Here is a 26,073-nt window from a genome sequence, read left to right on the forward strand (position 1 = left end):
CCAGGACGGAGCGAAGGTCCGCGCAACATAGAAATTTGCTTATCTGGCTGCCGCCTCCCCTTGACGAGGACTCGCTGGTGTGAGCGAGCCCTGCAATCGGCAGGGCAAGCCTAGCGCTCCCAGTTAGAGTCCCCAGGGTAGAGGCTTGGGCAAACACCATCAGCATGCCGGGGGACTGCGAGGACCAGCAATCTCCACGTTGCTCAGCTAGTTCCTCTTCCCCCGGCGGCCAATCCCACGGACACGCCCACCGCCGACCGATTCAAAACCTTTCGTGACACCCGCTTCGCGGGTGCCACTCACTTTGCTTTGCTGAACTCTGCTGCCTGTTGTGTCCAGGACGGAGCGAAGGTCCGCGCAACATAGAAATTTGCTTATCTGGCTGCCGCCTCCCCTTGACGAGGACTCGCTGGTGTGAGCGAGCCCTGCAATCGGCAGGGCAAGCCTAGCGCTCCCAGCTAGAGTCCCCAGCGTAGAGGCTTGGGCAAACACCATCAGCAAGCCGGGGGACTGCGAGGACCAGCAATCTCCACGTGGCTCAGCTGGTTCCTCTTCCCCCGGCGGCCACGCCCACGGACACGCCCACCGCTGACCAATTCAAAACCTTTCGTGACACCCGCTTCGCGGGTGCCACTCACTTTGCTTTGCTGAACTCTGCTGCCTGTTGTGTCCAGGACGGAGCGAAGGTCCGCGCAACATAGAAATTTGCTTATCTGGCTGCCGCCTCCCCTTGACGAGGACTCGCTGGTGTGAGCGAGCCCTGCAATCGGCAGGGCAAGCCTAGCGCTCCCAGCTAGAGTCCCCAGGGTAGAGGCTTGGGCAAACACCATCAGCAAGCCGGGGGACTGCGAGGACCAGCAATCTCCACGTTGCTCAGCTGGTTCCTCTTCCCCCGGCGGCCACGCCCACGGACACACCCACCGCCGACAAGTACATATTTACCATCACTTCACCCGCGACGCGGGACGCGCGCGGGGCGGAGCACGGGACAAAGACCGGGCAAAGAGCGGGCCGTTTGAGGCCGTTCGAGAACGTGAGAGTCCGGTCCGCGCCCCTGCTCTAAGCATTACATCTTCGGACTCCTTTTACAGGTACCTACCACCTCTCTGAAGCCAGCGACGATCCATCATTATTAACTAAAGACTTAGCATATTCCATCTACTGAAAATGAACACGAGGGGAAGTAAGCAAAAAAAACTCAAAAAAACCAGGGTAGGAGAAAAACTGTTAGGACCAATGGATGACTTTATTTCTAAAGCAAACACATTCATTGATCAAAGTATCAGTCTGATTGAGGGTAGAGTATCAACTGAACTCGCAATCGCAAGGCGATCCTCAATGGGTCTACTAGCAACCGCAAGAACCCCAGAAATACAGTCTGCCCCAACCCAAATCACAGCGGGCACAAACAGACTTAGTCTCCCAAATAATGTAGACCTTTCTGCCACTCAACTCTCTGTAACATTCTCAGAAAACGAGTTAGAAAAAACACCCAAAATTTTCCCTGACCACACCCCGGAAGACGTAAGGCAAGCTAGAGGGAGGAGGGAGGGAGCCATAAAGAAAAGGAAGGATAGGGAAACGGTAGATAATACTGCAAACAACAAAGTGGTCGATCATATAGATCTGATCGACACCACAAATCCGGCAGGTTTATCTCACCAAATTGCTGACCCAGCCAATAATTTGATAACGATCCATCATCCACCACAGAACATCCAAGATACCATCACCTTAGATCCCCCCCCCACTAACAACGGGCAAGGAAAGAGAAGCATCAAGGCTAATAAAGGAGATAGCTTCCCTTCTAGATTCCTATATTCGCCCAATAGAAACTAGACTGCTTAACATCGAGTCTCAATTGACAAAACTTGCTAGCTGTCCTAAGGCATTACCCATACAGGGACCGCCAAAAACGGGTATAAACACCTCGGCTACATTGCTTCCACAATAGAAAGTTACAACTCTAGCCCGCCCGTCGCCTAAACAGCAACCCACAGTAAAGGCCCCTACAGCACCAAAGGCTCCCGCTGCACAGAAACCCACGCCCAAGGTCCTTACAATTCCCCCGCAGAGCAATGTCGCACCAAATACACCTAAAGCAAACACGCCAACCATAAACACACCGGCCCCTAAAACTCCTGCCACAAACAAAACAAATGGGCTGCGAAATATGGCTACTAGAAGAAATGCACCTCTACTGAAGGATTGGAGACAGCTAAAATCATGCTTGTTTGACCAACAATAATTTTCATCAGGCCCCTGTAAGAAAGCAGGTGTGGCTATATTCCTCGATTCCAGGTTCCAGGGACAGATGCTGAAGACCCAAGCCGAAGTTACGGGCAGACTCCAGGTGTTACGACTTACCCTCTTAACATACACCTTTATGATTGCTATTATTTACACACCTAATGAACAACAGGAACACTTCCTCTATCAGTCCCTTAATCAAGTCACGCCATCCACAGATGCAGACATTACAATATGGAGAGACATTAAGCTGGTCTTTAATGCTGACCTTGAGAGATTGACCCAAAGATTGGGATAGTTATGAACTTGGACAAGGTGGCATTTTATTAGGTGGGCCTCATAGATGCCTCGGCAGGTTCACCACCCCACACCGAGAGAGTACTCTTTCTTTTCTGCATCCCACCTATGTTATAGGTCCCCTGCATAGACTACTCTTTGCTATCCTCCCGCCTTGGGGCAGCAAATGTTGTCATTGATATGAGGGTCTCTGCCCTTCTAGACCATGCTCCCATTATGCTGCTGTAACACACTCATGGGGCCCAACTGCCTATAAAACATGGCACATCAACCACACCCTCCTTTCTTATGCATCTAAAATCAAAGAAATGAACGAGATGATTTGCCACCACTTTCAGATGTGCAACTCCAATGACACTCCAATCACAATACTATGGCACATCTCAAAGGCAGTGTAGCAAGGTTCCTTCTTGGCCATATCGACTAAGCGGACCGGGACTAGGAAGGACAAGAGGACTGCCCCGTAAAACCATGTGCAAGAACTCGAGGAGGCACATAATCGAACCAGCACCATAGAGTGCGCCTCCATTTGACCGTGGCCCGTAAGCAATTCAGGGCTCTTGACATGGACTGAGCTAAGTTAGCCCTCCTCACACTAAACGGGGATTTAGCATCAGTGGTAATAAGGCAGGACAACTCTTTGCACGTAAGCTCCAAGCTGAGGCACACAAACATAGAGTTCAGGGAATATATATACTCAAACAGGCTCGGTAGCACTCACTGACCACGACATAGAACAAGCATTCAAACATTTTTATACTGACCTCTGGAGCACAGAATCAATGGACCCACGGGCCACATACTTATATTATGTATTGATCCTTCTTTTAATCTTTTTATGACACTTTGCACTTTAATGGACTTAATTGTATAAATACAGTATATTTGATTCGTTGTCACATACTCATATCTCTTCTCCGCGCACACTGTACATCTCCCTACATCAGAAGCACACTCCGAAAAGGCAGAAATACGGGTGAATGAGGTACTTGCCACAATTCTGTGACCACAGATGGGTATTGTGCCCAGCATAGATGGGTTCCCAGCAGATTGTTACACAGACGTTGGCACACAACTATCCCCACTGCTGGAGCCCTTAGGCAACTTATTTAGGGAGTTGGATGCAAGATGGTCTAATCACAGTGATTGCGAAGCCTGTGAGTATCAGGCAATATGTCTTTCCTACCGCCCGATATCCTTGCTTAACATATATGCCAAGCTCTTCTCTTCCCAAGTCTACTGGCTGCACACCTCAATCCCTACATACAGGGATGCATTGACCCAGACCAAACCAGGTTTATTCCAGAATGAAGCTGTAATGACAACATCAAACAACTGATGCATGTTCAAAATAGCACACATGCACCAATAACACATGCAAAATGTACATCAATAATAGAAGTTGGTGGAATTTTTAATTTCACTGATGAAATTGGAGGAATTTAGTAATTCCACATTACTCTTTTAACTACTAACAAATAATTAAATTATGCCACTCCTCCAGGAAAGTTATGCAGCACTGCAAGTCTTTGTCACATGCTCTCTCAATCCAGCCTCTCTCTCTTTCTTTGCTTTCCAGTCTCTAGAACTCTTTTTCTCCTGTCCTCCCACATACTCTCTTTTACGTTTTCTCTTTCTCTCTCTTTCCATTTCCTCTAAGTCTCTTCTTACTTGAGGAGTGGAAAGGAATTCCCCCATGGGTAGTTGCAGTGTTTGAAGGTAATCACATCCATGGTGGAGAGGGGGTTCTGGTCCCTTTAAAACAACACACCTTTGTGTGCAGTTGTTGGGTGTCATTACATACATTTCATTGTGGCAGGTGCTGGCTAGGATAAGTATAATGCTAGCTAGGATAAGGCAGATGTTACCTTGGACAAGTCTGGTGCTAGCTAGAAGTAGTTAAGATGAGGCAAGCGCTATCTAGTGTGAGGTAGATGCCGGCTTCACCCATTAAGTGTGCCCCTTGCTGTCCATCGCCTCCTACCCAGTATGTGAGCTGTTGGTGCTGCCAGGGAGGATGCTTCACAGGTGGGTCTGGGAGAGCTTGGGACATCAAGATGGCGATCAGAGACAGGTTTTTTCAAAGGACTGGCGATCCTCCTTCAGAGAAGGTTCCCAGATCATACATGGCCATAAGTGTAATGACGGGGACGGTTGCTGCCAAATAGTTGTCATGGCAACCAATGCAGTGAATGTCACTTACAGGGCTTCTCATGAGCCAGTACTTAGATCTGAAGCACATGAACACCGAAGGTGCAGATACCACACCCAGTGCCCCTAGAGGGAGGGGAGGCCCCTGGGGGCGCCAACCAGTTTATTTTACTGCCAAATCACTACGATGCTGTCAGTCGGTGCATGCCCACCCTAAATACACTAGCTACTCATGGGCATTCCTCAGCCCCTTGAGGGCACCGACTGTCTGTGAGGAGCACATTGGGCGATGATATCCAACACTCCTAGGCGTGCCACTAGGGGTGCCACTCACTTTGCTTTGCTGAACTCTGCTGCCTGTTGTGTCCAGAACGGAGCGAAGGTCCGTGCAACATAGAAATTTGCTTATCTGGCTGCCGCCTCCCCTTGACGAGGAATCGCTGGTGTGAGCGAGCCCTGCAATCGGCAGGGCAAGCCTAACGCTCCCAGCTAGAGTCCCCAGGGTAGAGGCTTGGGCAAACACCATCAGCAAGCCAGGGGACTGCGAGGACCAGCAATCTCCACGTTGCTCAGCTGGTTCCTCTTCCCCCGGCGGCCACGCCCACGGACACACCCACTGCCAACCGATTCAAAACCTTTCGTGACACCCGCTTCGCGGGTGCCACTCACTTTGCTTTGCTGAACTCTGCTGCCTGTTGTGTCCAGGACGGAGCGAAGGTCCGCGCAACATAGAAATTTGCTTATCTGGCTGCCGCCTCCCCTTGACGAGGACTCGCTGGTGTGAGCGAGCCCTGCAATCGGCAGGGCAAGCCTAGCGCTCCCAGTTAGAGTCCCCAGGGTAGAGGCTTGGGCAAACACCATCAGCATGCCGGGGGACTGCGAGGACCAGCAATCTCCACGTTGCTCAGCTAGTTCCTCTTCCCCCGGCGGCCAATCCCACGGACACGCCCACCGCCGACCGATTCAAAACCTTTCGTGACACCCGCTTCGCGGGTGCCACTCACTTTGCTTTGCTGAACTCTGCTGCCTGTTGTGTCCAGGACGGAGCGAAGGTCCGCGCAACATAGAAATTTGCTTATCTGGCTGCCGCCTCCCCTTGACGAGGACTCGCTGGTGTGAGCGAGCCCTGCAATCGGCAGGGCAAGCCTAGCGCTCCCAGCTAGAGTCCCCAGCGTAGAGGCTTGGGCAAACACCATCAGCAAGCCGGGGGACTGCGAGGACCAGCAATCTCCACGTGGCTCAGCTGGTTCCTCTTCCCCCGGCGGCCACGCCCACGGACACGCCCACCGCTGACCAATTCAAAACCTTTCGTGACACCCGCTTCGCGGGTGCCACTCACTTTGCTTTGCTGAACTCTGCTGCCTGTTGTGTCCAGGACGGAGCGAAGGTCCGCGCAACATAGAAATTTGCTTATCTGGCTGCCGCCTCCCCTTGACGAGGACTCGCTGGTGTGAGCGAGCCCTGCAATCGGCAGGGCAAGCCTAGCGCTCCCAGCTAGAGTCCCCAGGGTAGAGGCTTGGGCAAACACCATCAGCAAGCCGGGGGACTGCGAGGACCAGCAATCTCCACGTTGCTCAGCTGGTTCCTCTTCCCCCGGCGGCCACGCCCACGGACACACCCACCGCCGACAAGTACATATTTACCATCACTTCACCCGCGACGCGGGACGCGCGCGGGGCGGAGCACGGGACAAAGACCGGGCAAAGAGCGGGCCGTTTGAGGCCGTTCGAGAACGTGAGAGTCCGGTCCGGGCCCCTGCTCTAAGCATTACATCTTCGGACTCCTTTTACAGGTACCTACCACCTCTCTGAAGCCAGCGACGATCCATCATTATTAACTAAAGACTTAGCATATTCCATCTACTGAAAATGAACACGAGGGGAAGTAAGCAAAAAAAACTCAAAAAAACCAGGGTAGGAGAAAAACTGTTAGGACCAATGGATGACTTTATTTCTAAAGCAAACACATTCATTGATCAAAGTATCAGTCTGATTGAGGGTAGAGTATCAACTGAACTCGCAATCGCAAGGCGATCCTCAATGGGTCTACTAGCAACCGCAAGAACCCCAGAAATACAGTCTGCCCCAACCCAAATCACAGCGGGCACAAACAGACTTAGTCTCCCAAATAATGTAGACCTTTCTGCCACTCAACTCTCTGTAACATTCTCAGAAAACGAGTTAGAAAAAACACCCAAAATTTTCCCTGACCACACCCCGGAAGACGTAAGGCAAGCTAGAGGGAGGAGGGAGGGAGCCATAAAGAAAAGGAAGGATAGGGAAAAGGTAGATAATACTGCAAACAACAAAGTGGTCGATCATATAGATCTGATCGACACCACAAATCCGGCAGGTTTATCTCACCAAATTGCTGACCCAGCCAATAATTTGATAACGATCCATCATCCACCACAGAACATCCAAGATACCATCACCTTAGATCCCCCCCCCACTAACAACGGGCAAGGAAAGAGAAGCATCAAGGATAATAAAGGAGATAGCTTCCCTTCTAGATTCCTATATTCGCCCAATAGAAACTAGACTGCTTAACATCGAGTCTCAATTGACAAAACTTGCTAGCTGTCCTAAGGCATTACCCATACAGGGACCGCCAAAAACGGGTATAAACACCTCGGCTACATTGCTTCCACAATAGAAAGTTACAACTCTAGCCCGCCCGTCGCCTAAACAGCAACCCACAGTAAAGGCCCCTACAGCACCAAAGGCTCCCGCTGCACAGAAACCCACGCCCAAGGTCCTTACAATTCCCCCGCAGAGCAATGTCGCACCAAATACACCTAAAGCAAACACGCCAACCATAAACACACCGGCCCCTAAAACTCCTGCCACAAACAAAACAAATGGGCTGCGAAATATGGCTACTAGAAGAAATGCACCTCTACTGAAGGATTGGAGACAGCTAAAATCATGCTTGTTTGACCAACAATAATTTTCATCAGGCCCCTGTAAGAAAGCAGGTGTGGCTATATTCCTCGATTCCAGGTTCCAGGGACAGATGCTGAAGACCCAAGCCGAAGTTACGGGCAGACTCCAGGTGTTACGACTTACCCTCTTAACATACACCTTTATGATTGCTATTATTTACACACCTAATGAACAACAGGAACACTTCCTCTATCAGTCCCTTAATCAAGTCACGCCATCCACAGATGCAGACATTACAATATGGAGAGACATTAAGCTGGTCTTTAATGCTGACCTTGAGAGATTGACCCAAAGATTGGGATAGTTATGAACTTGGACAAGGTGGCATTTTATTAGGTGGGCCTCATAGATGCCTCGGCAGGTTCACCACCCCACACCGAGAGAGTACTCTTTCTTTTCTGCATCCCACCTATGTTATAGGTCCCCTGCATAGACTACTCTTTGCTATCCTCCCGCCTTGGGGCAGCAAATGTTGTCATTGATATGAGGGTCTCTGCCCTTCTAGACCATGCTCCCATTATGCTGCTGTAACACACTCATGGGGCCCAACTGCCTATAAAACATGGCACATCAACCACACCCTCCTTTCTTATGCATCTAAAATCAAAGAAATGAACGAGATGATTTGCCACCACTTTCAGATGTGCAACTCCAATGACACTCCAATCACAATACTATGGCACATCTCAAAGGCAGTGTAGCAAGGTTCCTTCTTGGCCATATCGACTAAGCGGACCGGGACTAGGAAGGACAAGAGGACTGCCCCGTAAAACCATGTGCAAGAACTCGAGGAGGCACATAATCGAACCAGCACCATAGAGTGCGCCTCCATTTGACCGTGGCCCGTAAGCAATTCAGGGCTCTTGACATGGACTGAGCTAAGTTAGCCCTCCTCACACTAAACGGGGATTTAGCATCAGTGGTAATAAGGCAGGACAACTCTTTGCACGTAAGCTCCAAGCTGAGGCACACAAACATAGAGTTCAGGGAATATATATACTCAAACAGGCTCGGTAGCACTCACTGACCACGACATAGAACAAGCATTCAAACATTTTTATACTGACCTCTGGAGCACAGAATCAATGGACCCACGGGCCACATACTTATATTATGTATTGATCCTTCTTTTAATCTTTTTATGACACTTTGCACTTTAATGGACTTAATTGTATAAATACAGTATATTTGATTCGTTGTCACATACTCATATCTCTTCTCCGCGCACACTGTACATCTCCCTACATCAGAAGCACACTCCGAAAAGGCAGAAATACGGGTGAATGAGGTACTTGCCACAATTCTGTGACCACAGATGGGTATTGTGCCCAGCATAGATGGGTTCCCAGCAGATTGTTACACAGACGTTGGCACACAACTATCCCCACTGCTGGAGCCCTTAGGCAACTTATTTAGGGAGTTGGATGCAAGATGGTCTAATCACAGTGATTGCGAAGCCTGTGAGTATCAGGCAATATGTCTTTCCTACCGCCCGATATCCTTGCTTAACATATATGCCAAGCTCTTCTCTTCCCAAGTCTACTGGCTGCACACCTCAATCCCTACATACAGGGATGCATTGACCCAGACCAAACCAGGTTTATTCCAGAATGAAGCTGTAATGACAACATCAAACAACTGATGCATGTTCAAAATAGCACACATGCACCAATAACACATGCAAAATGTACATCAATAATAGAAGTTGGTGGAATTTTTAATTTCACTGATGAAATTGGAGGAATTTAGTAATTCCACATTACTCTTTTAACTACTAACAAATAATTAAATTATGCCACTCCTCCAGGAAAGTTATGCAGCACTGCAAGTCTTTGTCACATGCTCTCTCAATCCAGCCTCTCTCTCTTTCTTTGCTTTCCAGTCTCTAGAACTCTTTTTCTCCTGTCCTCCCACATACTCTCTTTTACGTTTTCTCTTTCTCTCTCTTTCCATTTCCTCTAAGTCTCTTCTTACTTGAGGAGTGGAAAGGAATTCCCCCATGGGTAGTTGCAGTGTTTGAAGGTAATCACATCCATGGTGGAGAGGGGGTTCTGGTCCCTTTAAAACAACACACCTTTGTGTGCAGTTGTTGGGTGTCATTACATACATTTCATTGTGGCAGGTGCTGGCTAGGATAAGTATAATGCTAGCTAGGATAAGGCAGATGTTACCTTGGACAAGTCTGGTGCTAGCTAGAAGTAGTTAAGATGAGGCAAGCGCTATCTAGTGTGAGGTAGATGCCGGCTTCACCCATTAAGTGTGCCCCTTGCTGTCCATCGCCTCCTACCCAGTATGTGAGCTGTTGGTGCTGCCAGGGAGGATGCTTCACAGGTGGGTCTGGGAGAGCTTGGGACATCAAGATGGCGATCAGAGACAGGTTTTTTCAAAGGACTGGCGATCCTCCTTCAGAGAAGGTTCCCAGATCATACATGGCCATAAGTGTAATGACGGGGACGGTTGCTGCCAAATAGTTGTCATGGCAACCAATGCAGTGAATGTCACTTACAGGGCTTCTCATGAGCCAGTACTTAGATCTGAAGCACATGAACACCGAAGGTGCAGATACCACACCCAGTGCCCCTAGAGGGAGGGGAGGCCCCTGGGGGCGCCAACCAGTTTATTTTACTGCCAAATCACTACGATGCTGTCAGTCGGTGCATGCCCACCCTAAATACACTAGCTACTCATGGGCATTCCTCAGCCCCTTGAGGGCACCGACTGTCTGTGAGGAGCACATTGGGCGATGATATCCAACACTCCTAGGCGTGCCACTAGGGGTGCCACTCACTTTGCTTTGCTGAACTCTGCTGCCTGTTGTGTCCAGAACGGAGCGAAGGTCCGTGCAACATAGAAATTTGCTTATCTGGCTGCCGCCTCCCCTTGACGAGGAATCGCTGGTGTGAGCGAGCCCTGCAATCGGCAGGGCAAGCCTAACGCTCCCAGCTAGAGTCCCCAGGGTAGAGGCTTGGGCAAACACCATCAGCAAGCCAGGGGACTGCGAGGACCAGCAATCTCCACGTTGCTCAGCTGGTTCCTCTTCCAGCGGCGGCCACGCCCACGGACACACCCACTGCCAACCGATTCAAAACCTTTCGTGACACCCGCTTCGCGGGTGCCACTCACTTTGCTTTGCTGAACTCTGCTGCCTGTTGTGTCCAGGACGGAGCGAAGGTCCGCGCAACATAGAAATTTGCTTATCTGGCTGCCGCCTCCCCTTGACGAGGACTCGCTGGTGTGAGCGAGCCCTGCAATCGGCAGGGCAAGCCTAGCGCTCCCAGTTAGAGTCCCCAGGGTAGAGGCTTGGGCAAACACCATCAGCATGCCGGGGGACTGCGAGGACCAGCAATCTCCACGTTGCTCAGCTAGTTCCTCTTCCCCCGGCGGCCAATCCCACGGACACGCCCACCGCCGACCGATTCAAAACCTTTCGTGACACCCGCTTCGCGGGTGCCACTCACTTTGCTTTGCTGAACTCTGCTGCCTGTTGTGTCCAGGACGGAGCGAAGGTCCGCGCAACATAGAAATTTGCTTATCTGGCTGCCGCCTCCCCTTGACGAGGACTCGCTGGTGTGAGCGAGCCCTGCAATCGGCAGGGCAAGCCTAGCGCTCCCAGCTAGAGTCCCCAGCGTAGAGGCTTGGGCAAACACCATCAGCAAGCCGGGGGACTGCGAGGACCAGCAATCTCCACGTGGCTCAGCTGGTTCCTCTTCCCCCGGCGGCCACGCCCACGGACACGCCCACCGCTGACCAATTCAAAACCTTTCGTGACACCCGCTTCGCGGGTGCCACTCACTTTGCTTTGCTGAACTCTGCTGCCTGTTGTGTCCAGGACGGAGCGAAGGTCCGCGCAACATAGAAATTTGCTTATCTGGCTGCCGCCTCCCCTTGACGAGGACTCGCTGGTGTGAGCGAGCCCTGCAATCGGCAGGGCAAGCCTAGCGCTCCCAGCTAGAGTCCCCAGGGTAGAGGCTTGGGCAAACACCATCAGCAAGCCGGGGGACTGCGAGGACCAGCAATCTCCACGTTGCTCAGCTGGTTCCTCTTCCCCCGGCGGCCACGCCCACGGACACACCCACCGCCGACAAGTACATATTTACCATCACTTCACCCGCGACGCGGGACGCGCGCGGGGCGGAGCACGGGACAAAGACCGGGCAAAGAGCGGGCCGTTTGAGGCCGTTCGAGAACGTGAGAGTCCGGTCCGGGCCCCTGCTCTAAGCATTACATCTTCGGACTCCTTTTACAGGTACCTACCACCTCTCTGAAGCCAGCGACGATCCATCATTATTAACTAAAGACTTAGCATATTCCATCTACTGAAAATGAACACGAGGGGAAGTAAGCAAAAAAAACTCAAAAAAACCAGGGTAGGAGAAAAACTGTTAGGACCAATGGATGACTTTATTTCTAAAGCAAACACATTCATTGATCAAAGTATCAGTCTGATTGAGGGTAGAGTATCAACTGAACTCGCAATCGCAAGGCGATCCTCAATGGGTCTACTAGCAACCGCAAGAACCCCAGAAATACAGTCTGCCCCAACCCAAATCACAGCGGGCACAAACAGACTTAGTCTCCCAAATAATGTAGACCTTTCTGCCACTCAACTCTCTGTAACATTCTCAGAAAACGAGTTAGAAAAAACACCCAAAATTTTCCCTGACCACACCCCGGAAGACGTAAGGCAAGCTAGAGGGAGGAGGGAGGGAGCCATAAAGAAAAGGAAGGATAGGGAAAAGGTAGATAATACTGCAAACAACAAAGTGGTCGATCATATAGATCTGATCGACACCACAAATCCGGCAGGTTTATCTCACCAAATTGCTGACCCAGCCAATAATTTGATAACGATCCATCATCCACCACAGAACATCCAAGATACCATCACCTTAGATCCCCCCCCCACTAACAACGGGCAAGGAAAGAGAAGCATCAAGGCTAATAAAGGAGATAGCTTCCCTTCTAGATTCCTATATTCGCCCAATAGAAACTAGACTGCTTAACATCGAGTCTCAATTGACAAAACTTGCTAGCTGTCCTAAGGCATTACCCATACAGGGACCGCCAAAAACGGGTATAAACACCTCGGCTACATTGCTTCCACAATAGAAAGTTACAACTCTAGCCCGCCCGTCGCCTAAACAGCAACCCACAGTAAAGGCCCCTACAGCACCAAAGGCTCCCGCTGCACAGAAACCCACGCCCAAGGTCCTTACAATTCCCCCGCAGAGCAATGTCGCACCAAATACACCTAAAGCAAACACGCCAACCATAAACACACCGGCCCCTAAAACTCCTGCCACAAACAAAACAAATGGGCTGCGAAATATGGCTACTAGAAGAAATGCACCTCTACTGAAGGATTGGAGACAGCTAAAATCATGCTTGTTTGACCAACAATAATTTTCATCAGGCCCCTGTAAGAAAGCAGGTGTGGCTATATTCCTCGATTCCAGGTTCCAGGGACAGATGCTGAAGACCCAAGCCGAAGTTACGGGCAGACTCCAGGTGTTACGACTTACCCTCTTAACATACACCTTTATGATTGCTATTATTTACACACCTAATGAACAACAGGAACACTTCCTCTATCAGTCCCTTAATCAAGTCACGCCATCCACAGATGCAGACATTACAATATGGAGAGACATTAAGCTGGTCTTTAATGCTGACCTTGAGAGATTGACCCAAAGATTGGGATAGTTATGAACTTGGACAAGGTGGCATTTTATTAGGTGGGCCTCATAGATGCCTCGGCAGGTTCACCACCCCACACCGAGAGAGTACTCTTTCTTTTCTGCATCCCACCTATGTTATAGGTCCCCTGCATAGACTACTCTTTGCTATCCTCCCGCCTTGGGGCAGCAAATGTTGTCATTGATATGAGGGTCTCTGCCCTTCTAGACCATGCTCCCATTATGCTGCTGTAACACACTCATGGGGCCCAACTGCCTATAAAACATGGCACATCAACCACACCCTCCTTTCTTATGCATCTAAAATCAAAGAAATGAACGAGATGATTTGCCACCACTTTCAGATGTGCAACTCCAATGACACTCCAATCACAATACTATGGCACATCTCAAAGGCAGTGTAGCAAGGTTCCTTCTTGGCCATATCGACTAAGCGGACCGGGACTAGGAAGGACAAGAGGACTGCCCCGTAAAACCATGTGCAAGAACTCGAGGAGGCACATAATCGAACCAGCACCATAGAGTGCGCCTCCATTTGACCGTGGCCCGTAAGCAATTCAGGGCTCTTGACATGGACTGAGCTAAGTTAGCCCTCCTCACACTAAACGGGGATTTAGCATCAGTGGTAATAAGGCAGGACAACTCTTTGCACGTAAGCTCCAAGCTGAGGCACACAAACATAGAGTTCAGGGAATATATATACTCAAACAGGCTCGGTAGCACTCACTGACCACGACATAGAACAAGCATTCAAACATTTTTATACTGACCTCTGGAGCACAGAATCAATGGACCCACGGGCCACATACTTATATTATGTATTGATCCTTCTTTTAATCTTTTTATGACACTTTGCACTTTAATGGACTTAATTGTATAAATACAGTATATTTGATTCGTTGTCACATACTCATATCTCTTCTCCGCGCACACTGTACATCTCCCTACATCAGAAGCACACTCCGAAAAGGCAGAAATACGGGTGAATGAGGTACTTGCCACAATTCTGTGACCACAGATGGGTATTGTGCCCAGCATAGATGGGTTCCCAGCAGATTGTTACACAGACGTTGGCACACAACTATCCCCACTGCTGGAGCCCTTAGGCAACTTATTTAGGGAGTTGGATGCAAGATGGTCTAATCACAGTGATTGCGAAGCCTGTGAGTATCAGGCAATATGTCTTTCCTACCGCCCGATATCCTTGCTTAACATATATGCCAAGCTCTTCTCTTCCCAAGTCTACTGGCTGCACACCTCAATCCCTACATACAGGGATGCATTGACCCAGACCAAACCAGGTTTATTCCAGAATGAAGCTGTAATGACAACATCAAACAACTGATGCATGTTCAAAATAGCACACATGCACCAATAACACATGCAAAATGTACATCAATAATAGAAGTTGGTGGAATTTTTAATTTCACTGATGAAATTGGAGGAATTTAGTAATTCCACATTACTCTTTTAACTACTAACAAATAATTAAATTATGCCACTCCTCCAGGAAAGTTATGCAGCACTGCAAGTCTTTGTCACATGCTCTCTCAATCCAGCCTCTCTCTCTTTCTTTGCTTTCCAGTCTCTAGAACTCTTTTTCTCCTGTCCTCCCACATACTCTCTTTTACGTTTTCTCTTTCTCTCTCTTTCCATTTCCTCTAAGTCTCTTCTTACTTGAGGAGTGGAAAGGAATTCCCCCATGGGTAGTTGCAGTGTTTGAAGGTAATCACATCCATGGTGGAGAGGGGGTTCTGGTCCCTTTAAAACAACACACCTTTGTGTGCAGTTGTTGGGTGTCATTACATACATTTCATTGTGGCAGGTGCTGGCTAGGATAAGTATAATGCTAGCTAGGATAAGGCAGATGTTACCTTGGACAAGTCTGGTGCTAGCTAGAAGTAGTTAAGATGAGGCAAGCGCTATCTAGTGTGAGGTAGATGCCGGCTTCACCCATTAAGTGTGCCCCTTGCTGTCCATCGCCTCCTACCCAGTATGTGAGCTGTTGGTGCTGCCAGGGAGGATGCTTCACAGGTGGGTCTGGGAGAGCTTGGGACATCAAGATGGCGATCAGAGACAGGTTTTTTCAAAGGACTGGCGATCCTCCTTCAGAGAAGGTTCCCAGATCATACATGGCCATAAGTGTAATGACGGGGACGGTTGCTGCCAAATAGTTGTCATGGCAACCAATGCAGTGAATGTCACTTACAGGGCTTCTCATGAGCCAGTACTTAGATCTGAAGCACATGAACACCGAAGGTGCAGATACCACACCCAGTGCCCCTAGAGGGAGGGGAGGCCCCTGGGGGCGCCAACCAGTTTATTTTACTGCCAAATCACTACGATGCTGTCAGTCGGTGCATGCCCACCCTAAATACACTAGCTACTCATGGGCATTCCTCAGCCCCTTGAGGGCACCGACTGTCTGTGAGGAGCACATTGGGCGATGATATCCAACACTCCTAGGCGTGCCACTAGGGGTGCCACTCACTTTGCTTTGCTGAACTCTGCTGCCTGTTGTGTCCAGAACGGAGCGAAGGTCCGTGCAACATAGAAATTTGCTTATCTGGCTGCCGCCTCCCCTTGATGAGGAATCGCTGGTGTGAGTGAGCCCTGCAATCGGCAGGGCAAGCCTAACGCTCCCAGCTAGAGTCCCCAGGGTAGAGGCTTGGGCAAACACCATCAGCAAGCCAGGGGACTGCGAGGACCAGCAATCTCCACGTTGCTCAGCTGGTTCCTCTTCCCCCGGCGGCCACGCCCACGGACACACCCACTGCCAACCGATTCAAAACCTTTCGTGACACCCGCTTTGCGGGTGCCACTCACTTTGCTTTGCTGAACTCTGCTGCCTGTTGTGTCCAGGACGGAGCGAAGGTCCGCGCAACATAGAAATTTGCTTATCTGGCTGCCGCCTCCCCTTGACGAGGACTCGCTGGTGTGAGCGAGCCCTGCAATCGGCAGGGCAAGCCTAGCGCTCCCAGTTAGAGTCCCCAGGGTAGAGGCTTGGGCAAACACCATCAGCATGCCGGGGGACTGCGAGGACCAGCAATCTCCACGTTGCTCAGCTAGTTCCTCTTCCCCCGGCGGCCAATCCCACGGACACGCCCACCGCCGACCGATTCAAAACCTTTCGTGACACCCGCTTCGCGGGTGCCACTCACTTTGCTTTGCTGAACTCTGCTGCCTGTTGTGTCCAGGACGGAGCGAAGGTCCGCGCAACATAGAAATTTGCTTATCTGGCTGCCGCCTCCCCTTGACGAGGACTCGCTGGTGTGAGCGAGCCCTGCAATCGGCAGGGCAAGCCTAGCGCTCCCAGCTAGAGTCCCCAGCGTAGAGGCTTGGGCAAACACCATCAGCAAGCCGGGGGACTGCGAGGACCAGCAATCTCCACGTGGCTCAGCTGGTTCCTCTTCCCCCGGCGGCCACGCCCACGGACATGCCCACCGCTGACCAATTCAAAACCTTTCGTGACACCCGCTTCGCGGGTGCCACTCACTTTGCTTTGCTGAACTCTGCTGCCTGTTGTGTCCAGGACGGAGCGAAGGTCCGCGCAACATAGAAATTTGCTTATCTGGCTGCCGCCTCCCCTTGACGAGGACTCGCTGGTGTGAGCGAGCCCTGCAATCGGCAGGGCAAGCCTAGCGCTCCCAGCTAGAGTCCCCAGGGTAGAGGCTTGGGCAAACACCATCAGCAAGCCGGGGGACTGCGAGGACCAGCAATCTCCACGTTGCTCAGCTGGTTCCTCTTCCCCCGGCGGCCACGCCCACGGACACACCCACCGCCGACAAGTACATATTTACCATCACTTCACCCGCGACGCGGGACGCGCGCGGGGCGGAGCACGGGACAAAGACCGGGCAAAGAGCGGGCCGTTTGAGGCCGTTCGAGAACGTGAGAGTCCGGTCCGGGCCCCTGCTCTAAGCATTACATCTTCGGACTCCTTTTACAGGTACCTACCACCTCTCTGAAGCCAGCGACGATCCATCATTATTAACTAAAGACTTAGCATATTCCATCTACTGAAAATGAACACGAGGGGAAGTAAGCAAAAAAAACTCAAAAAAACCAGGGTAGGAGAAAAACTGTTAGGACCAATGGATGACTTTATTTCTAAAGCAAACACATTCATTGATCAAAGTATCAGTCTGATTGAGGGTAGAGTATCAACTGAACTCGCAATCGCAAGGCGATCCTCAATGGGTCTACTAGCAACCGCAAGAACCCCAGAAATACAGTCTGCCCCAACCCAAATCACAGCGGGCACAAACAGACTTAGTCTCCCAAATAATGTAGACCTTTCTGCCACTCAACTCTCTGTAACATTCTCAGAAAACGAGTTAGAAAAAACACCCAAAATTTTCCCTGACCACACCCCGGAAGACGTAAGGCAAGCTAGAGGGAGGAGGGAGGGAGCCATAAAGAAAAGGAAGGATAGGGAAAAGGTAGATAATACTGCAAACAACAAAGTGGTCGATCATATAGATCTGATCGACACCACAAATCCGGCAGGTTTATCTCACCAAATTGCTGACCCAGCCAATAATTTGATAATGATCCATCATCCACCACAGAACATCCAAGATACCATCACCTTAGATCCCCCCCCCACTAACAACGGGCAAGGAAAGAGAAGCATCAAGGCTAATAAAGGAGATAGCTTCCCTTCTAGATTCCTATATTCGCCCAATAGAAACTAGACTGCTTAACATCGAGTCTCAATTGACAAAACTTGCTAGCTGTCCTAAGGCATTACCCATACAGGGACCGCCAAAAACGGGTATAAACACCTCGGCTACATTGCTTCCACAATAGAAAGTTACAACTCTAGCCCGCCCGTCGCCTAAACAGCAACCCACAGTAAAGGCCCCTACAGCACCAAAGGCTCCCGCTGCACAGAAACCCACGCCCAAGGTCCTTACAATTCCCCCGCAGAGCAATGTCGCACCAAATACACCTAAAGCAAACACGCCAACCATAAACACACCGGCCCCTAAAACTCCTGCCACAAACAAAACAAATCTCCCAAACAACAAAGGAGGTATGAGAGGGACCACTGATAACAAGCTCCCGCTAAACATGCCACCTGAGGCATGCCCATATGTGGTAGTGATGACGGGGGTTCCTGAACTAACGGGAGAGGGGACGGAACCCAACTGGTCGTTGAAAAACAAAGTACAGTATTGGTTGAACACAAATCGACCTGTTCCGCCAACCTGGACAAGCAGGATAACGTCAGTTTGTAGGACCCCTTGGGTGGGACACAGGAAAAAAAGTATACAGGGAGATTGTATAGTGATCACCTTCGAGGACCCTAGCATAGTCGAGTATATATGTTCCTGGGACTATAATAATACAACTGGAGGGATCGCTACAAGATCCCTTTCCTTCTTTTACCCAAAAAGATATCATAATAACTATTCGAATGAATCTGATAATATCTGGCGAAAAGCAGTCCCTCAACCATGGGAACTAGACTGCGCTGGGCCTATAACATTTCAGCGACATAGTGATCCTGACAATTCTTGGTGGACAGTAAACCAGAATTATCAACAGCAAGAGGGCCGGTGGCAGACTGTGGGACCACAGAACAGAGGCAGAAACTGGGAACAGTGGGACAGACCACGCTACCGATCATATAGACCTATCTTTAGAGATACCCCACATTGGCTAAATTGGCCAGGAATACCGACCATGAATCGGTTTATCAGCCTGGAAATGGTCGACTGACCACGAGTCGAAACTCCGAAGCCCCTACAGGCCAGCCCGGTCCTATCTGAAGATCCCCCAGATCCACCAGAATCTAAAACGGCAGATCCAGAGAAGGAAACCTTACAGCTCTCGGTGATTTTCTGGAACATTGCAGGCCTCCGACCAAAAATAGAGGATGGTTCTGCTGCCCGATTTTTGGAGGAAGGTAAAATTATATGCTTACAGGAGACATGGGCCACGACGCCCCTACATCTTGTAGGATATAAGACATACTCATCCCCCACCCTTTCAAGCAGTTCAGGTAGACCCAGGGGGGGGGGCTGGTAACTTACATAGCCAACACAATAACTGACTTGAAGGTATTAGAGACAGATTCTTTTCCAAACTTTCAATTGTTTACACTCATAATAGGGAAAAAACATATTATTATACTAATCAACTTATACAATAATTTAGAGGATGACAATTTCTTAAACATCCTCTCCATAATTCAAAAAAAAATCACCCATCATAGACACCTTTATGAGAGAAAGGGTAACGTCCATATAATATGGGGAGGGGACTTCAACTTACACCCCTGCCCTTTGACGAACAACCAGACCTGCGGATTGGTGGACGAACACGAGAACCCCCTCGTGCACTTCCTCCATTCACGAACGGGGTTAGCTATGAACAATATCCTCGCAGATCTGGAACTGCTAATAATAAATCCAATTCTACCACTAAAGAATCAACTAGAACCTACCTATCGAGGAAGGGGGCACGATGCCACAGTTGACTATATAATCATCACAGAAGGTCTAAAAGATCTAAGTAAGAACTTTAAAATTTTGGAAAACATCCTAAGCGACCACTCCGCTCTAAGGTTGAATTTACAGCTGAACCAACCAAGATCTTTTATGGCAACAAAAGCAAACACCTTATCACAAAATAGGCTTGAACTGGGCAAAAAAAACGGATACAAGATAAAATGGGAAAAAGTGGATCCTGACAAGCTCACTGACACATTAATAAAGACTGCTTATAACAATATAATGATATACCTGGATCCTCAAGCAGATGCCAAGCTAATCCTGGAAAATTTTAAGATGATACTAGAACAAGTAAAAACACCGTTGACCAGATTACCCAAACAAAACAATCCAAGTACTACAGGTTGGTTTAATCATGATTGTACTAAGGCGCAGACCAACTTAAGAAAGGCACTTGGAAAATCAAACAGAGACCATTTAGAGATCCAACACCTCCGACGAGAGTATAATAACGCCAGAAAGTCAAGGAAAAAAGAGCTGAAACTGCCTTTGTGGAACGCTCTGCATAAAAGCGCACTCATGAAAGATAGTCAGTCCTTTTGGCGAATAGTTAAGTCTCCCCTCGACTCTAATATTCCTTAGATCGACGTTGCTATCGATGAGGAAACCTGGGTGAACCATTTCTCAAAAATCTTTGAACTAACATCGTTAATAGAAGAACGCCATCTCAATCTTCCCCCGGTAGTATTCCCAATACCGATAGACTTTGAACTACAAGACGTCGAAATGGCACTATTGATGAGTAAGAGTGGCAAAGCACCCGGCCCGACGGGGTCCCAGTGGACATATTTAAACATCTTCCTGATCTTTGGACACCAATACTCACAAGCGTCTGCATAGCAGCAGCGAAACTAGGACTGTTGGAGTCATGGTCATGTTCCATCATGGTCCCTATCTTTAAAAAGGGGGACCGCCAAGATACGAAATGTTACCGACCTATTTCGCTGCTTGACTCCCTAGGCAAAGTAGTCAGCAGAGTTGTCCTGGAAAAACTTCAGCAATGGGCAAAAGATAAAAATATCCTTTCGGATCTCCAGTCGGGATTTAGGGAAGGCTTTGGAACAGTGGAACAGGCCCTTAACTTAAGTATGCTAGTTTCGAAATACATTCACGCAAATCCAGGGACAATTTACATGGTCTACGTGGATTTGTCCTCCGTGTTTGACTGCGTGTCACATGCGAAGCTCTGGTCTCTGCTGGGTACACTAGGGGTTGATCCTCCCCTCCTGGATTTTCTAAGGGAGCTATACGGTGAAGCCTCTGCAAGAGTGAGATATGGAACAAAAGGAGAGCTAACTGCACGGTTTAGGGTAGAGCGAGGAGTAAGGCAAGGATGCGTCCTAGCCCCCTTCCTCTTCTCCCTGTATACCAACGGACTGGAGGAGACCATGTTGAGGGGGGGGCAGGACCTGCCCAGACTGAAACACCGCCTGTTCCCCGCACTGATCTATGCGGATGACGCAGTTATTTTAGAACGCACTCCTATCGAGCTTCAGAAATCTTTATCCAAGTATGCTGACTTCATGGGTGCCCTGGACTTACATATTAATGTAAAAAAAACATTTGTCATGGTAGCGGGTGGACAACGAAAAGCCACAAAGACCATCTATTTAAAAGACCAAAAAATCGAAAAGACCTCTCAGTATCCTTACTTGGGCATCATGATTGATGACAGCCTAAATTGGAAGGCTGCTGTTGAGGCCAGGAGACATCTGTTCAAACGAGCAATTCTAGTACTGATGAACTTCTCAAAAAGACTTGGAAAAAAAACATCAGCAGAACTGTTACAGATTTATGCTGCAAAATGCCAAGCCATCGCCCTTTACGGGGCAGGGATTTGGGGACACACAGCTACGGGTTCACTGCAAAAAGAAGAAAACTTTTTCATGAGATTCCTCTTGTCCACGCCAAAAGGCTCTTCCATCTATGCCTCGCATATGGAATTGGGAATCCCATATATTGAAGATTTAATAAAGATCCAGCCACTATTACTTTGGAGGCGCGTCTGGTTGTCGGACAAAAACCTGCTGACCAAAAACATCTTACAGGACTCCATGGAATTGGATCATGTACATAAAATAGCATGGCTCTCCTATATCAGACACTTCTTTTCCGATCTGGGACTACAAAAGTATTACTTCACCCCAGAAAAACTAAATGAAATATCTAAGAAAGATCTGAAACAAACTGCGCTGAGCCATCTAGAGTCTTTGAGACTGACCTTGCTGTCGACCAAAAAATCTGTGACCCATGCGAATATGATACAGCACTCCCCAGAAATCCAGCTCTATCTGACTCTAGAATTTACAACATACGATAAGATGCTCCTAACAAGGTTCAGACTGAATCTTTTTTACAGACTAGTGACTTTTCCTGAAAAAAACAATTGGAACTCAAACTTGGCCCCTTGTCCAGGTGACGATTTGTCCCAACAGTCAACCATTCATACAATTTTGTTTTGTAAATTTTTTCACACCCATGGAAAAATCTGGATAATCCCTTTATTAAAAAGATGGGGTTATAGACAGTGTCGTCCAGCCATGTTAGCACTACAGATGTTGGATTCTGAATGTACCTGTTATCACGTACTCAACTTCCTAAAGTGTATTATGAGACATAGGAATAACCTTTGAAATAGAAGAAGAAACTCAGAGAGTTACTATTGTCCTATCATTTACTCAATTTGCACAGAACCTGGTCATATGTTTTAAAAAATGTGTGTAATAATTTCTTTTATATAAATATTCATGTATTTTGTATGTTGTGATAACTTTTATGGTTTTGCATCGCTAAAAACCGAATAAAGATTATTATTATTATATTATTATTACTCATGGGCATTCCTCAGCCCCTTGAGGGCACCGACTGTCTGTGAGGAGCACATTGGGCGATGATATCCAACACTCCTAGGCTCAGGAAGGTCCCCCACAAGGTTGGTTCTCACCCGGCTTTACGATCCACAGTTTGGCCTCTTCTGCATGCCGAAGGCTTCCTTCCAGACAGGTATCAGGCAAAGTCAATCAGGTCTAAGGGAGGATCATGTCAGAGTGGCACCTGACAACAACCTGCTCAGGCCAGAGCTGCTCTTTATTTGAAGGACTGGGCTCCAGGGATGCGACAATGTTGTCATCCAGGCCAATTCTACTCTTCCCTAATAAAGAAAGTCGATTTGGGCCCCTAATTACACCAGAATAAAATGGATGCTGACAGGGCTTGCTCTGAGATCCTGAAGGAAGGGGAAAAATGAATGCCGCTAAATAGCAAAAACAAACAGCAAATATCCAGGGCCTAAAAGAGAGGGATGCATGCAAGGGTAAATGTCAGTCAGAAGGGTCTTTGCGACAAGGCAGGAGGCATGAGAAAGATGTCTGGACAGGCACTGGGGGGGACGATAAAAATAGGTAGAGGGATAGTCATGGAATGGGGTGCACAGAAGACATTGGAGAGAAAGAGGGTGTGGTCAGGGCCACGGAAGCAAATAGAGATAGTAAAGGGATGAAAAGAAAGTGGGTAGTGGGAACTGAAAGGAAGGAGAAGAGGGGGGCAAGAAAGAAGGGAGGCGCAGGGCAGAGGGCAGAATGTAATGGTTGGAAAGAGAGAAAGCTGAGTGCTGGGATGATGAGTGTGTGGAGCAGAGAAGGTGGAAGAGAGGGTGGAAGCTGAAGGAGGCGAGGAGATGGTGCAGGGAGGTGCTCCCAGAGACGTAGGGAGGTACCTCAAGAGGTACCACAGAGAGGCACGAAGGTATCGCACACAGCAGGACTCAATTGTACTCACATCCTTCTGGAATCAAGATGGACCGCACCATGGTGCAGAGCGGCAGTACTAGGGGCATTTGTAATTTTGATTTGTACACTGTGAAAAATACTGGAATTTTAAATCCTTATTAGGAATTTAAGCCTTTCATTTTTCCAAAGTTAGTGGAAAGTACCATCAGCATTCCATAGCACCAAATGCTCCACTCCATCCGGCTGTGGAATCCTGCAGAGTTTTCATGTAGTTCTGCAGAATTCAGCAGAGCAAAACTCAACTAGTCCCTCCCAGACCTAATGAATACTAGTATATTAGTTGTTCGACATATTTTGCTATCATCTGTAAATTCAATGCAAAACTATGTCAAGCACTTAGGGAGCAAGGGTAATTTGCATCTTGGTATTTTTACCCTTGATCTTACAGATTACTTTAGGCATACTTCTCCTAAATTTGCAAATATATTAATCTATTGAGCAATTTACACATTTATAGTATTTTAATTGCAGTTCTATAGTGCTTACTACTCCTCAAGAGTAACAGAACTGCTGAACGTCAGGAGCAAGCCGCTCTGGAACCCAAGGCTCGTGGTTATTGGTGTCATTGGGATCAGTCTTGTGCTCTCAATGAGGCCATTATGGGCATTTACTCCAGTGTCTTTTTGGTGCATTAAATTAGTAGGAATTAGGTGTGAACATTAGTGCATTAGTGTGAGGTATGTGAGTTCATGCAGATGGCTGGTGGAATTAGCAGATGAGCTACAGGGGATTAGGTATTGCTAGGTAGCAGGATATGACTTTCAAAAAGGACCAAATTCGTTTTTTAGATGAGGTAGGGCGCAATTTAAAGTAATACAATACTAGAGGCTAATACACACATGCATATGACTTACATTTGGCTGTATTAAAAAGAGGAGACATGCAGAGGATGGAAAGTAATCAGAAGTTCATTCAAAGATAAAGGAGAGGCAATAATGGGAAGTTTTAAGTCAAGGTCAAACTTTTTGTACAAGGTTTTAGCAACATGGACTATTTCTGTGACAGCAAATATTGTGAAGGTGCAAACTGTAGAAAGAAGCATCATAATTTGCTTATGAAGTAGTGGTTTAGTGGGTACCATTTGATAGGCCCTAGAATCAGGTGAGTAGCCTGTCCTATGCCAGGCTACCCCTAGACCACCAGTTAACCAATGACAGCAGATCAGCTCAAGGGCTGGAAGCATAATTAGTGCCTGGGCACTCATACAGGAACATATAGAACTTTAGACTATGTGTTAATGATATCAAAAAGTCATGATAAAAACAATGTGAGAGGAAGTACAGGGTAGGTAATGCCAACATCTTATACAAACATCAACAAGAAGATTCGTCAATTTCTGGAGCCAATGTCGTTTGATGTTTAAACTTACATTTTGTCATCAGATATATGGCATCCTGGAAAAAAAATGATATATATTATGTCTTTTGTATCTTCCACAGGACCTGGAAGATGGAATGACGAGAAATGCGACACACCCTTGGCATTTGTCTGCAAATCAAATGACATCCTTGATTTTCTAGGATAAGCACCATACCAGATTTTGCCAGAAGGGCTACACTGCAATATTTTAATTATTAGAAATGATAAATCCTTACTTTTAATTATCACATGTCAGTATATAACTAGAGGCTGGAGGTATTGGAAATTGAATTCAAAATAAAATCATAGCACAAACTGAAAACAAAAGTTGTTTTGTTTTCTATCTTCATGAATATATGTTGTACGCTTTCTTAGAATTTCTTCACTTTACCACATAGTTACCATGTGAGAGCGGGCTAGGATCCTGTAGGAACCCTGCAACAACTGAGGCTTCTTTCCTCTCCTGGCTACCAGGAGCTTGGAGAAGTCATTATTAATGTCAAAGCGTGAACCAATGAAATTTACCTTGAAAAAGTAAAACTGTTAATTTACAGGGGGAAAGAAAGGTCCAATACACATATTAAAATAAATATATGTTTTTCCAAACCATGGAGGAATTCCACAAAGCAGAAAAGATCAATAGATGAAGGGAAAAATCAAATAACCATCACCCAATCAATCAATCAATCGGCTTGTATAGAACAACTACTCACCCGTCATGGTCTCAAGCCTTCTAAATGTATAAATCCAGCAACAAGATGAAACGCAGTTTCAGACAGTATGCAGAATAATTCTTCCGCCTGGTCATCAACAAAACCAACAAAGTCTCCCATATTTCTTACCTGCCCCAGCTCAACACCAGCATGCAGATGTAGGGGTAAGACTTTGTGCCTTAGGGATTCAAATCACAGGACGGTAGTGTCACACAATTCTCACTGAGTGCCTACAGTCAAACTCTGCATGTCCTCCTCCGGGCTTGTGTTTTCAGTAACAAGTTAAGTTAAAGGATTTATAAAGTGCATGGCTGCCCCAGCGACGGGGCTTCCCAGCGCTATCCAGGTACACA

General features: G+C 48.0%; 1 protein-coding gene across 1 annotated transcript in view; it reads left to right on the forward strand.

Annotated features, from left to right (window-relative positions):
* LOC147724241 (lectin-like) overlaps positions 1-25,327 on the forward strand; it is a 112,688-nt gene extending 87,361 nt beyond the window's left edge. The window contains exon 5 of the mRNA XM_086966978.1: positions 25,088-25,327. Coding sequence (XP_086823104.1) covers positions 25,088-25,173 — 86 coding nt within the window. The 3' untranslated portion in view covers positions 25,174-25,327. The remainder of the gene's footprint in view (positions 1-25,087) is intronic.
* Positions 25,328-26,073: the final 746 nt, after the last annotated feature.

Source organism: Lissotriton vulgaris, chromosome 4_1, assembly GCF_964263255.1.
Source record: "Lissotriton vulgaris chromosome 4_1, aLisVul1.2, whole genome shotgun sequence".
NCBI lineage: Eukaryota > Metazoa > Chordata > Amphibia > Caudata > Salamandridae > Lissotriton > Lissotriton vulgaris.